The sequence below is a fragment of the Lissotriton vulgaris genome, chromosome 3_1, assembly GCF_964263255.1.
Source record: "Lissotriton vulgaris chromosome 3_1, aLisVul1.2, whole genome shotgun sequence".
NCBI classification, from domain to species: domain Eukaryota; kingdom Metazoa; phylum Chordata; class Amphibia; order Caudata; family Salamandridae; genus Lissotriton; species Lissotriton vulgaris.
The window spans coordinates 238735568-238749305 of NC_141689.1; the positions used below are offsets into that span (position 1 = coordinate 238735568).

A 13738-nucleotide genomic window follows, 5' to 3' on the forward strand; every position below is an offset into this window, starting at 1 on the left:
AAGGTGGACGTCTCCCAAGCTGGTGCTGCTCACAACGAGGACCGCCGTCAAAGTCGAAGGACGAAAAGGATGGCTCCATGTGAGCCACTGCAAGCCCTTCCACGGACCAATTCCTTCGGACACTGTTGCTGATACCGAGACCAGAGACACTAAACCATCAGACTTTAAAGACACTGAAACGACAGACTTTATTTCACCCCTTCCAGAACTTTTGCCCAAAGAAGAGTACAAATCGCGGCTGCGATCTTATCCAAAACAGACTTGAGACATTGTGCCTGACCTCGACCTACCAGTGGCTAATTAAGCCCAAGACGGACGCTTGGTGAAGCGGTTGCTGTGAAGTGTCCGGTCACTGGCGCATACTTTACTCAGACTAAGCAGCCAAAATCATGAAGACAAAGACTCACTGCACAAAACTATCACAGAACAAAGTTCCCGTTTTTCTTTCTATCATGATTCTTATTTTCTGCATCATAGCTTGTCTAGGTTGGTTCCTTCATCTATTCTTCCCACTTTCTTCCCCTACGCTTTTGAACAACACTGCTATGCATTCACACGTAGATCTTCCCCCACATCTCGAAAGTAGGAAAAAAGAATTCTTCAATAACACATTCATCTCCCCACTCCATCAACACCAACTAGTTATTAACAAAACCAACTGTTGGGTCTGCGGCTTAATGCCACACTCCGTACACGGAGGTATGCCTTTTATCCCTCTCCCTTTCGGCTATGCTGGATCTACCTATGCTCTCTCTATGATATTCTTCGCCTCTGTTAGAAACATCCCTGAAACCAAGACCAAGAACACTAGTACCTGGAACGAGATAAAAACAAAGACTGTGCACGCTGTTCAAAAGATGGTAGATTTCACCATAACATGGGGACGAGCAGATAATAGGGAAAACACCAGTTATTCCCTCTTTAATGACACTACCTCCTTTAGAGAAACATTCTCAGTTCAGAAGAGACAGACAGAGCAGGGAGGATGGGCTGTGCCTCATAAGGGCCTGTTTTGTGTAAGAGGTAAGGGCAAGGGTCAGAAGATGGGAGACAGTGAGTGTAATAAGACGTACACCCTACCTGACTTAAACTTCCCAACAATGACCACCGCCCCCAACACTTATTTTATTTGTGGACCTCACGCACGTACTTGGCTACCTCAAGGCTGGTCCGGGAAATGCTACATTGCATTTCTCCTCCCCCTACCTACACCGCCCCAGCAGATTATCAACTAAGTGATCCTCCGACCGTGAATAATAGACGGCGAAGGGGGGTCATGGATGCTGAAGACACATTGGATCAAGAGGCTGGCGATTTCTTCAAAGGAATCATCCCTTTCTGGGGGCCCATGATCAATAGCCGCCACATAAGACAACTAACTTGTGTAGTTCAGGGAGCCATAAACGAAACCGCTGGTGCGTTAAAGAACATCACGGCTGAGATGGCTTCCGATAGACTCATGACGTTACAGAACCGTATGGTCCTAGATATCATATTAGCGGACCGTGGTGGCGTATGTGAACTGATCGGATCCAGCTGCTGTATATACATTCTAGATAATGCTCCCTCTGTATATGCTGCAATTTCCCACCTTCATGTACTTTCAAAGAAGCTAGACGCAGACACCGGAGCCTGGTCCCTAACGGGATGGCTCTGGGGCCTCCTGTCCTCATGGGGGTGGAAGATCCTTACGATACTAGGTCTTGCTCCAGCCATTCTCTTCACCTGTTGCCTCTGTATTCAGTGTGGCCCAGCTCTCTGTAGTTTCTGTATCACTACCTGCATTCCCAAACCCCAGTCCAGAAATAAAGAACAGGAAAGAATCATGTTACAGGAACAAGTAGACGGCCTAATGAGTATAGAAGTAGACTAATAAGAAGAAGAATTTTAAAGGGTATATTATGGGACAAGGAGGGAATGTGGAAAAAGATTATTTTTCGTAGTTTATGTCCCATCATACACCCTCTCAGTCACGTCCCCGAGCCCACCATGTCGGAAAACAAGCAAATGAGAAACACGAGTAAACCCGATCACGCGCACACAAAGTTGCACATGCACTCTCCTTCCTCTAAAATTCAAAGGTACATTCTTATAGTTAGGGCGATGCCGAGAAACAACTTCCTCACTCAAACTATACATTCCTATGGTTAAGCCGATTCCGAGAACAAGACCCCCCATTTGTAACCATTTCCCTATAATCGGGCCGATTCCGAGAAATAGGCCCGTTCTGCTAAACCACTACAACCAATTCCGAGAAGAAGAGCCCCCGTTTGCTGAAAGACACGACACCAGACATCCTGTCAACGACCAGTTCTCCTTTTTCTCTCTCTCTCTCTCACTCTTATCTAAGGAATCAGCCTAGGATTATTTCTCAATCCTCTGCTTCTGCCGTGACTTCCTCATGTTTAAAGACACAGTCACGCTTCTTTCTCTCATGACTTTTGTATGATTTCGACAGAGTAATGCTACTATGATTTCTGTTAAATTGTGACACAGCTATCCGAGTTTTACTGACTTCTGTATTGTTGCAAACACAGCTATCCGAGTTTTGCTCAAGGGAAGCTCCTTCCTCTTTTCTGTGTATAAATACCATGTCCTCTTTGATGAAAGTTAGAGATTCTTCCGATCCTCCTCAGGTGACGGAGCTCTCCCTTAACTCGAGTTACTGAATAAAGACCCTTTATTCGAACCACCACGGACTCTGCTCTTCATACTTGAACTTATTGATATTATAGAAATTCCGATCAAGGTAAATTACTAAAATATTTACCACACTTGTACCATACTTCTTCCTGCACAAAAATAATACTCTGAGGCATTTTCCTTTATGGGTGCTGCAGAATGCAATGCATGCAGAAAGAAGAAAAAAACTGGAAAAATAAACATATTTCTCCATGTTATGCGTCTCCTGAGAAGACACAGCATTTTTACTCATTTCCATGTTTACTGGGGTTACTAAATCTGGAAACATGCAAACCAATATGGGTGGATGCATGGGAACACCCAAACTCCACGCATGGAATGCCTTCCCAGTGCAGAGTAACATAAGGCTGCGAACTTGCGCTGCTTTGCATTACCCCAAGCCCCTGCCCTGTGGAACTCCAGATTTATTATGCTATGCATAGCCCTGCGTGGCATAGTAAATCTCACTTATGGGCTTGTGTTGGTCTTACTTCACCTTGCGTGAAACAGAGATCAAAAATCTTTAGTGGACAATGCAGAAGATTGTGGCTGAAGAGAGCTCCACATCGCCAGATAGCCATTGGACGATATCTTGGTGAAGCCTTTACTGTTCGTCGAGAACGCTCTGAGCGAAGAAATTTGAATTTCACGCCCAAGGAAGGTCCCACACTGGCTAGGCACTTTTTGCACCTTTGCCTGGTGAAGCTTGCTACCTTCGTACTTGGTCACTTTTTTGGAGCTTGGATTCCTCCAACTTGGCAAGGTTCCAGGCTGTAGCCATAGAGGGCCCCATGAGGCTGCATACCTTCTCTTAGAAGCCCAGCTGAATCGGATTTGCAACTGATATAAAGATCAGAGCGGAAGCAATCAGAATCTTTGGCCCAGCTCCAACATACCTTTGCCAGGTCAGCTTGGTCCTAGTCCTATGAAGGTCTCCAAAAACCAAATGTTGTTAAGTCCTAGGTTTCAAGAACCTTTAAGAGGAGTACACTGTGAAGCCAGCCATGGGTCCAGGGCCTTGGGGACAGCACTTGGTGATTACGACTCACTTCAGCATAGACCAGCAGCAGGGTCTAGGTCAGTCCCAGAGGAATTGTTTAGCTAACCCCATCTGGCTCCCAGGTGCATCCCAGTAGGCCGACAGTACCTCCACCGCCAACAAGGTCAGACGTCTGTCCCCAGGTGAGAACAGCCCTTCCCAGAAGCCAAGCAACCAACAGAGGCCATTAACAGCTGTGAGTATCAAAAACCAGTACCCTGGTTATCCACTACCAGGTAAAGGCTCAACTCTTGGGCCTTGGATAGGCCTCACTTCCAGTCGAAAAGCAGGCCAGGGGTCCCTCACTTGCTCCTGAGGTCTCTCTGGCCTCCTAGGTTTCTTAGAAAGGGGAGCTGAACGCTCAAGTGCGAGACACCCTCCTTCCATTCTTTCTTCCGCTATTTCCAGGTTGACACCTTGTAGATGGCCTTTCAGTTCAAGATCTATGCCCAGAAACTGAACAGGTGCCAGGCAGTTGAAACTTCCAGGTGGGACATACTGTTCCTTTCAAAGGTGATACACTCTGTCTGTGTCATGTAGGGATCTGTTGGGTGCAGGCCTCCTGTCATCTGTCTGTGTGACAGTCTTGGAGTGCTCTCCTCTCGGAGCAAGCAAACCCATAACCACTGATCCTCCCAGTGTGGATGGTATTCACCTCTTACCTCTTAGACTGGGCACTGTACTCTCAGTTCATGGATAGTCCTCCTAAAATCGTGTGTTTTTGGACTGCCATGGGCGACCGCCTAACGTGGCGGTTTCTTCAATGGTTGGAGCTCATTGCCAAGTATGCAGCTAATGGGCATCCGGGGACAGACAATGACCAATAAAGTTTCTCTCCCCGCATTGAACATGTGCTTCTAGAGACCGGACCTGCAATCACTCTCTGGGACTCTGTGCATACATAGGGCCACCTCATATGCTACAAACCACTTCTCTTTGCCATCCCCCACCACATAACTAGGCCTAGCTCTTTGGGTGTGGCTTATGTGTTACCTCTCCCATACATGCATACATTTTAGCGATTTATAAAAAATAATCGAGAGAATGTATTTCCTTTATTTCTATAGATGCAGAGGCAATTTCAGGCAAGAGATAGCCAAAATAAAGCCATTTTTGCCTTTAAAAATAGGGAGTCTTGTGCCTGAATCGGATTAACGTACGTGACTTCAAGTACGTGTCTTTTGGGATAATAAACATTTCTGACTTGGTCAGCACGAGCTTTCTAATCTAACTGCAAGTATTGGAACCAGGGGACCATGACATAGGTGTCCAATGCCATCTCTGTATCGCATTGGTACTGTTTCTACCAATAAAGTTTTAGGATTGAATATGACTACTTTCCCTTTAACAAACACCGCGGTCACATGATCGCAATGAGATGTAGAAACTAAGGAAGGCTGCAAAAAACCAACTAAACTTGCGGTGCCGATGTGTTTGTAACACGCATCAAATCAACGGTAAGCGGGGCTCTATTATTTGGAAAACCAGAGGAAAGCTGGATAATGTGAGGCTACTCGAACATGAGATCCTGTTTTTCAATTTATCCAGGATTCCGTACGTCGTTTTGACTAAACTACCGGACTCGGGCTTAAGAAGTTTTAATCGCCGGCAGATACAGACAGCCCCGGCTGGAGCTCAACAAACACAAACCGGGTAAGCCGCCCTCAGCAGATGCCTGATATTACTAAACACGCACAATCTTTCTAAGCAACGAGACCAATCTCCTCTTAATGCTTTCCCTCTAGGCATCCCCGCCCTACGCCCCACGTCAATCAGGTAAGCCTGTTTGTTTCTAATGATTTTCAGACAGTTAGTAGGAAAATGGGATGTGCACCTTTTTGTAATTGGTCTGCGTGATTATGTTTTTATGTCTAGAAGAGTGGGAGTACATCACATAACCCTGCCCTTGAGACACCATTGCAAGATTTGAAAGGTAGGCGATGTGAAGCCGGGTGGTGGCTGTTTGTTAGGTATTAGACTTGATTGAATAGAGATCCTAATTTGGTTTATGTATTTTTGTTTTTGTAGATTACATGTTGGTCCTGAGGAGAACCCCACAATAAGAGGATCGAAATGCGTTGACCCTTTCCCCCCTATTGGCCTATTGTCCATATCAAATATTAGAAGACTGTAGTAGTAAACTGTCGGAGTAATTCCAACTGATTCTGTTATACTACATCAACGAAACAATAACTAGGGCTCATTTTCATGTCTATTGAAGTAACTGTTGCGACAAAGGGCCATACCTCAGAGGTATAAGATGTTTTGCTTTTGTGTGTATGTAGGATGTATGTAGTGAATGAGTCTTGTTGAGGATGTGATGTAAATTTGTACAGTTAATGTTTGTTATTGCATGAAATGTATTCATTTGTATATAGTCTGTATATGCACTAAAAACTATTTCTGATAAAAATATAAATGATTTAGAGTAGTCAAATAAATGACTTAATAAACTAGTGACGTTAGTGAAAACGGACCGGAACAAAAGTGGCCTCACTTGTATTCAGGTGTGTTTCACCAGTGCAAGCTAGTCCGAGCAATTGACAATGACAATGTACACAAGTAGTCCGAGCATTTTTGTACCCCGCACGCCCCCTTTTTTTTAAATAAAAGTTCGCCAAAGCAGCGTTTTGCAAAGGCAATATGCAATGTAGGCAACTTTTTTTTGTATCTTGCCCGGGCCAATTTTTTAACCCAATCCAACCCTGCTCCTAGGCATTTCTGTGTTGCTGGCAGCATTATCACTGAACTCCAAAGTTCTGCAAGACCTCAAGTCCATCTGGCTCACACTCGTCTCGTGAGCTATTAGGGTGTTCTTCTCCAATTAAGTGTTACGTCTTTCTTAATTGTCAAAACTTCCACGTGTTAAATATACTTTTTTCAAAAAGTATGAAGAGGCTTTATAATATTTTATGTGGTGTTTGTTGTATGATTTACATGGTAACCATTTTCAGGGCAGATGTTTGGCTAAGCTGTGGCTCATCTCTTCCGGTTAATTTGTTTGCTACCCCACCTCTAGACTACACTTTGGCCTTCGCTGACTCTTCAAGCATGAACAAATGGCCGGTATGTTTGTTTTAGAAAGGTGACAACCCTAACATTGATCCCCAAATGTATGGGTTATAGGAGTATTTTTTTCCAATTCCAACAATGAGTCGGGAACTTCGTCCACCTCCAACTTGTACCCTGGTTAGAAACAACTCGAAATAAAATAAATTCACCGTCCTATGGTGGGCACTGCAGAAGTAAACGTGGCTCGTCTCCAATGGTCTATATCGGCCACTATTTGATTAGGCTACCTGCCACGCTACAGTTCTTCAATAAAAATCCCGGCGGTCCGCTACAGTACTCCCGTCCTCAGCGTTCCTGCTTCCCCATTGGTGCAACGGCTCTTTCGGTTGGCGCCTGCCCCGCTCCGTCCCTATGGGCGCGGCTTGTTTCCAGCCTATTTTATCATGCGGTTGCCCTTATTTCCCAATGGGTTGACAGCGCGCTCCAGAAGCCGGTGCCCGCCGTGCCACGTCAGAGGCTCGCGCTCCTGCCGGGCTGGTATCGGCGACCAGGGCTGGACACGTCGCCGCTCCCTCCTGCCATGATGCCGGACGACACGCCGCTCTTCGACCCGCGGCTGCTGCTCGACCTGGACTGGAGCCTGAACACGGTGTCCTTCTCGCCGCCCATCTCCCCCGCCGAGCCCGGCGACGGGCTGTCGCTGCGGCCCCTCTGCCGGGCCGACCTGGGCCGCGGCTTCTTCAAGGTGCTGAGCCAGCTGACCGAGGCGGACGGCGCCACCCCCGAGCGCTTCGCCAGCACCTTCGAGCACATGCGGCGGACGGGCGACTACTACGTGGTGGTGGTGGAGGACACGGGCCTGGGCCGGGTGGTGGCCACCGCCACCCTCATCGTGGAGCACAAGTTCATCCGGGGCTGCGCCGCCCGCGGCCGCATCGAGGAGGTGGTGGTCAGCGACGAGTGCCGCGGCCGGCAGCTGGGCAAGCTGCTGCTGTCGGCGCTCACCCTGCTCAGCCGCCGCCTGGGCTGCTACAAGACCACGCTGGAGTGCAAGCCCCTCAACGTGCCCTTCTACCAGAAGTTCGGCTTCTCGCCCTCCGAGGAGACCTACATGCAGAACCGGTTCGGACTGCCGCTCTGACCCCAGCCCCGGCGCACTTCTCACCCTAAAGGGGGAGCTGGACAGTCTGCCAAATAATAGGGGGGCAAAGCTTTATTCCCCCACAGGTCACAAAACTCTATCCATCATCCCCAAATAGGGGGCCAAAGCTTGCCCCACCCCAAATAGGGATCTAAGGTTTTACCCCCTTCAAAATGGGACCCAATGCTCTACACCCTACTCTTGGGTTGTTGGACACGTTATCTGTTGCTGCAGACTCTGAACAGGACTTGTTTTACATACAATTGTAGATATTATCAAATGATGCTGGTACCGAAGCTGCTTTAAATATTAATTTAAGTATTTGTTTAGAATGACGGGATAATGTTTAAAATTGGGATTTGTTTGTACCCAGATAATATATTTTTTATTGCATTGGCCTTATGTAACGTTTTTATTTGTCTCTTGGCCACTTTAGGGTGCGAATATTATGCGTCTAGCCTATTAACGTGATCGTAAGATTTCAGTGGGTATCCTATGGAATTCAGCCACATAGTCTCGGATTGCCTACGCCCTTTCTGGGTGTATGCTGTCCCTGTCCTTCTGGCACACTGTGGGGCGGAAGTAATACAAATGGGAGCATGTCGTTTAAGCGCTGCACAGGGATTTGGTTTGCGGCTAAAGGGATGTGCTTTAGATGTACAGACGTGTGTGAGTCAGAAAGGCTTTCCAACAGTTATAGTCGAATGTCCCTTTTTCATTCCCCCCGCTCCCTCTCACATAACTCGCTGAGTTACTCTAGGATGAATGCAGCCTGGATGTTGCTGAATCTTAGTTGATTCTGTTAATCTCTGTCGGTGCGGTGATGTTCTTGTTTGTTCGTTCATCCATCTTTGAGTGTTTGATAATGTGACCGCGTCTTTACTTCCACGTCAGTAAATCCTTGCGAAACTCAAAGAATGATGTGTATACTGCACAGCCGGTAGGTACATGCTTACGTTACTTCCTCCTGGAGAATTCCACAAAAGCATCACAAGCGTAATCAGAGTTGCTTTCATTGGCCTGATTTTGTCAAACATTTTTATCCCCCTCTTCTGTGCTGCTGAAGCCAGTTGTTTTAAGAGGTATTACAGGCCGGAGCTGTATTTGGAATCTAATATTTTCTGGCAGTCTGTTGGAAACTCATGTAACAACAATGGAGGCAGGTATGGTTCATTTGTTACTGTGTTTAGTGACCTTGCTCACAGGGCGTAGGCACTACTCGGCTTCTCACTGGATTTTGTCCTTTTTGGACGCATTTATTGTCTTACTGGCAAAGGGGGCATCTAGCTGTACGGGTCGATAGAATAATATATGTATGTATATATATTTTACACTCTTTCCCCCCCCCCCCCCCCCCCCCCCCGTTTGTGCTACATGTGCCAGATTCGCGATTTGTTTTACGTTGTGCTGAATCCCAGACTAGGACAGTGGATCCGGACAAACAGTCTATGTACCCTAACGCTCTTCCTAGGGTCGAAGAGTGCTGTTTACTGAGTTTCCAGTAAACTGAATTAGCTGCCTTTTCGATTATATCCACAAGTAAAGCAGGTTTATTCCTCGTTGCATCAGGCATGGCTGATCTGTTTCTTTAGGTTTGTTTCTGAGCTAGCATCTTGGTCTGTGTGCTTCTGTAAGTAAATGGGACTTAACACCACCCTGATATTCGAGTGTACAGACTTTGCTTTACATAAGCTCAGGGCATACATCCCTAAAAAAGAAGTGGGGGGGACTAACCAGGTTATTGCAAGTCAAATCATGATGCGTGCAATCACAGTGCATGATGTCTCGAGGCACGACATTGCACGTGGCCTCACAGGAAGTGACCTCGGATATTAAGACCTCACACATATGTTTATTAGGTATATCGTGAGCACATATAAGTGTATTATGATATTTAACAATTGAGATTTGGCCCCTGCAAAGCACATCATCTAAAACGCAGATGACTGCTTTTAACACAGAGATCATTTTGTTACCTGCTGTCCATAAATTCTAATCCTTGTAAAACACCACAGTGAGGTATTAAGGACATGCGACTCCTACACCTTGTAACACTCACTGTCTCGTGTAAGTCATCTTGTACATTGATTTACTCATGTACACTATTTATTGTCAATGTGTTTCTTATCAGAAGTGTGGTTTACAGTTGGAAGCTGGCTCTTTATGTGATATACCAATAATTGGTTATATTGTGTAAAGAGTCCAGAGAATCCCCCAGTACTGTAAGGGCTCCATTTCAACCCAACCTGCTCTATTTGTGGTCGAGCAGCTTCAGGTCTAACACAGAGGAGTGCAAGACATTTGTTATACACACAATGACTAATAAATGACACACGACTCCAAAAAGGAGACTCACACCAATTTTAGAAAAATAAGCTACTTTCTAGGTTTATTTTAAGATGTACGTTTAAAGGCGAGTACGTTATTCAACACAAATACTTTTCACTTTAAAAAGTGGACACTTAGTGCAGTTTTTCAGTTAAGCAATTTTAAACTATGTGAGAAAAACAAGAATGTAGTTTTTGCATTTAAGTACGTGACTTACAAATCCAGTCATCGGGGTTTCAGGTCAACACCGGGCAAGGTTCAAATTAGTACAGAGGCTGCATTACCAGTGGCGGCCAAGTGCAGAGGTCCAATTCTGAGTCTGGTGCCCCATGGAGACTGGGGGCTGCTCATGGGTAAGTAAAGCAGTGTCCGGGTTCATTCTCAGAGGGTTAATGTAAGAATGGGGCGGGGGACACAAGGCAGCAGACATACAGCACCAGGGCAGCCGGGTGCAGATTGCCAACACAGCGTTGGCTGCCCAATGCAAATCAACAGAGGAGTGGTTTTGGAGAAAGGCTCTGTCCAGCAGGCTTGATGAAGACAACCCACAGCTGCTCAGGTAAGTCCTGATGCCAGAGGACATTGGGACACCGTTGGTCCAGTGAACAGCTTACTGGGCAGGTTGGAGGGAGAGTCGCCGTAGAAAGGCTGCAGGCGTCTATGTGGGGTACAGAAGTGGTCCACCCACAATGGTATTACGCTCAGAATTGCCAGGGATCCTTCGCAGGACTGGTGGGTCCTGTAGGCAGTTTCATGATTCTTCAAGGCAGAGTTCTTCTTCTTTAAAGTAGATTTTTTTTTTTCTGGACCGGTCCGCTGTCCATTGGGGAACCTGATCTTCATAGCAGGCAACCTGTCCTCCAAGGGCTTAGGAGGTCCCTCAGCCTGCAGGACGAAGCAACTTTTGGAGCAATGGTGAAAGGCAGCCGGCAGGCCGGGCACCGAGTCAGTCACTGGTCCTCCTTTCTTGCTATTGCAGCTCGTAAGTGTCTGGGCATCATAGGTAGTCAGGAATCTAACCTCTGACTCTGGGGTGCCACCTAAATACTAGATTATCGGTCGTTACAGGGGAGTGAGGGGTAGGAGCCAATGGGTTCCTTACCTGGGGTTGTCTACACCCTCAATTATGCCACCCTCCTGTGTGAGGGGGCATAGTCCTAGCCCTCATTAAATAAGTACCACCACCTTGAAGATGGTGGGCATTGAAAACTGTGCTTCCCTTTGCCTCCAGCACCCTTGAGGTAGATTTGGGGAAGGGGGGGGGGGGGGCACACCTATTCTTAGTTTTCCTGCCAAAAGTGGGGGTTGAAATGGAGGCTGCCATCTGGGGGCATCTAAAGCTAGTCTGAGACAACACCAGGGATGTTAGTTTGTCAGGGGACACTTCTGAGGTGCCCTTTGGGTAAGTTTTAATAAATCTAACACTGGTATCATTGTGGGTTTATTAGGAGGAGTTGTTTGGTACCAAACACTCCTGGGTTTAGTGAAGCCACCATGGTGCTGGGGAACTAGTTTCTAGCCCACGTACGCTGTATGGCCTCCCTGGCCCATACAATATTAAGAATGACTTGTACATTGTAGGGGCATATCTGCTCATGCAGATATGCCCATACATGAGATATGGTGCACCCTATCGTAGGGCTTGTAAGGTCTGCTAGAGGGGTTACTTAGCCATACCTTAGGCAGTGCTACTTTGACATGGCACAGTGTGCCATATTGACTTTGTTGTTTTTGTCTGCACCAAGGCATGGAGGCTGCAGTGGCAGTCTGTGTGGCGTTGATTCGGGGTACGTAGGTGACCCTCTTCAGTCACAATCCCCTAGGTACCAGGGATACCATTTACTAGCGATTTACAGAGGGGTCTGAAATTGCCAATTGTTGTACAGTTTTTGGGATGGGTCTCTTACACAGGGGACCCTGTGCATTTTTTAAATCACATTTTCCAGGGAGGGGGGGGCGACAAGGAGTGGGGCTAGCCATGTCAAAAGAGGCACTTTATCTCCGAAGGGTAAATAGCGTTGAACTAGAGACCATTTTGCTGTCCCTTTGAGTCAAAGGGAATCACTGCTCTTTAACCTGACTTCCCTGGAGTTTGTGTGCCAAACCATTCCAGTTCCTGGCCCAATCCACAGTCTCAAATTCCTGTAATCAAGCTGCTAGCCTGAAGTAAATTTGAATTGATAAATGGGTCATTGGTTTAAATGTAAGACAGGTGGCTCACCTGGAGATTTTAGCAGCTGCCAAAGGAAGTTTATGAGCTAAACATGCAACAAAAAGTCGAATTTACAAAGCCAGTAGATCTGCCTTACACTCTTCTAGTGACAACAGTTTACTGTTCTAAAATGGTGGACACCCATCTTGAAGCATGAATTTGTGTGAAAGCACAGTGAAGAGATAGGATTGGCATTTCCTAGGCCCCCTCCCCTTGTATGAACACATCAGCAGGGTATTCGGTCAGAAATTAACGCTGGTGGGTAATGGATAGAGGAGGGGGGGGGGTGGGGGGGGGGGCAAGGCTGTGGAAAGTAGTGGCTGGTCAAGGGGATTTGTTTGAAAACCACATGTGATAGAGCAAGAAAACACACTTCAATGGAGTGCTAAAAGTAGTTATTTTTCTTAGTATGGAAGCATACAAGTCATTTATTCAAATGGATGGCAAAAACTATGCTGCCTAAAGGGACAAACACACGAATAGGAAAGCAATCCATTGAATAAAAAGCAAACGCATTGAAATCATAACTGATATTCACCATAGGGCATTCTGTGAATTACCTTTTTGTTTGCAGGCATAAACATGGCTTTTAGACTGTTTTGAGGCCCGCAGGAGTCCATTTGTTTTAGTGGGGAAAAAGTGCATGTTTACTTTAAATGGACAAGGAATATTTATTTGAACGCATGTTTCCTTGGAGTTCTTTTATTTCAACTCTGAGGTTGTAATTTATACGCTTCTAGAAGGTTTCCCCCCCAGCTTTAACACCTTCAACGTTGTCTGTGAATTTGATTGTTCTAGCGTAACACTAGGCACAAATAGCAGTAACCTGACCCAGCCCTGGCCTTTCTGCAGTTGTCCGTGCTAGAAATTATACAAACAGATCATGTATCATAAAAACAGCCCACAGTATAAGTAGGCTAGTCCTGTATGCGCAGCATATCAGAGGGAGTGGCATGAAAAATGATTGTAGAGTAAATAATCATCAACATAGACTGCGGATATCCGTGGGAGGAACCAGGAAACAACTGTGTAACAACCAGTTGCCATACGAAAATACAATAACTGCCATTTTATGTGTACTACTGTTCTAGAATAACACATGTTCACCAGAAGACACAGATGAACAACGAAGCCTATTTTTTTTGATAGTCCTACACTGTGCCAGGTTTCCTCCATACACTTATATTTACTATTGGTTGTAGATTGTTCAACTGCAGGATGGGTGTTCACTCCAAGAAAGGCTTCCTAATTTTACTTGTGGACTTTATACTGTCACAAGTTCGCACAAGCGAGGTTACGAAGCTGTTCTAGCGGGACTTTAGAC

At 46.2% G+C, this 13738-nt stretch overlaps 2 protein-coding genes and 1 pseudogene across 2 annotated transcripts; all 3 read left to right on the top strand.

Moving 5' to 3' along the window:
- Positions 1–389: 389 nt before the first annotated feature.
- Positions 390–1873, top strand: LOC147726254 (uncharacterized; annotated as a pseudogene).
- A 2271-nt stretch (positions 1874–4144) lies between these two features.
- On the top strand, positions 4145–5817 carry LOC147726255 (uncharacterized). The gene is made up of 5 exons (XM_086963442.1): positions 4145–4209; positions 5210–5374; positions 5467–5497; positions 5597–5654; positions 5750–5817. The coding sequence occupies exons 1-5, from the start codon at positions 4145–4147 to the stop codon at positions 5782–5784; spliced, it is 354 nt and encodes a 117-aa protein (XP_086819568.1). The 3' UTR covers positions 5785–5817.
- A 1364-nt stretch (positions 5818–7181) lies between these two features.
- On the top strand, positions 7182–8272 carry GNPNAT1 (glucosamine-phosphate N-acetyltransferase 1). The gene has a single exon (XM_086960350.1). The coding sequence runs from the start codon at positions 7314–7316 to the stop codon at positions 7872–7874; it is 561 nt and encodes a 186-aa protein (XP_086816476.1). The 5' UTR covers positions 7182–7313; the 3' UTR covers positions 7875–8272.
- The last annotated feature ends 5466 nt before the right edge of the window (positions 8273–13738 follow it).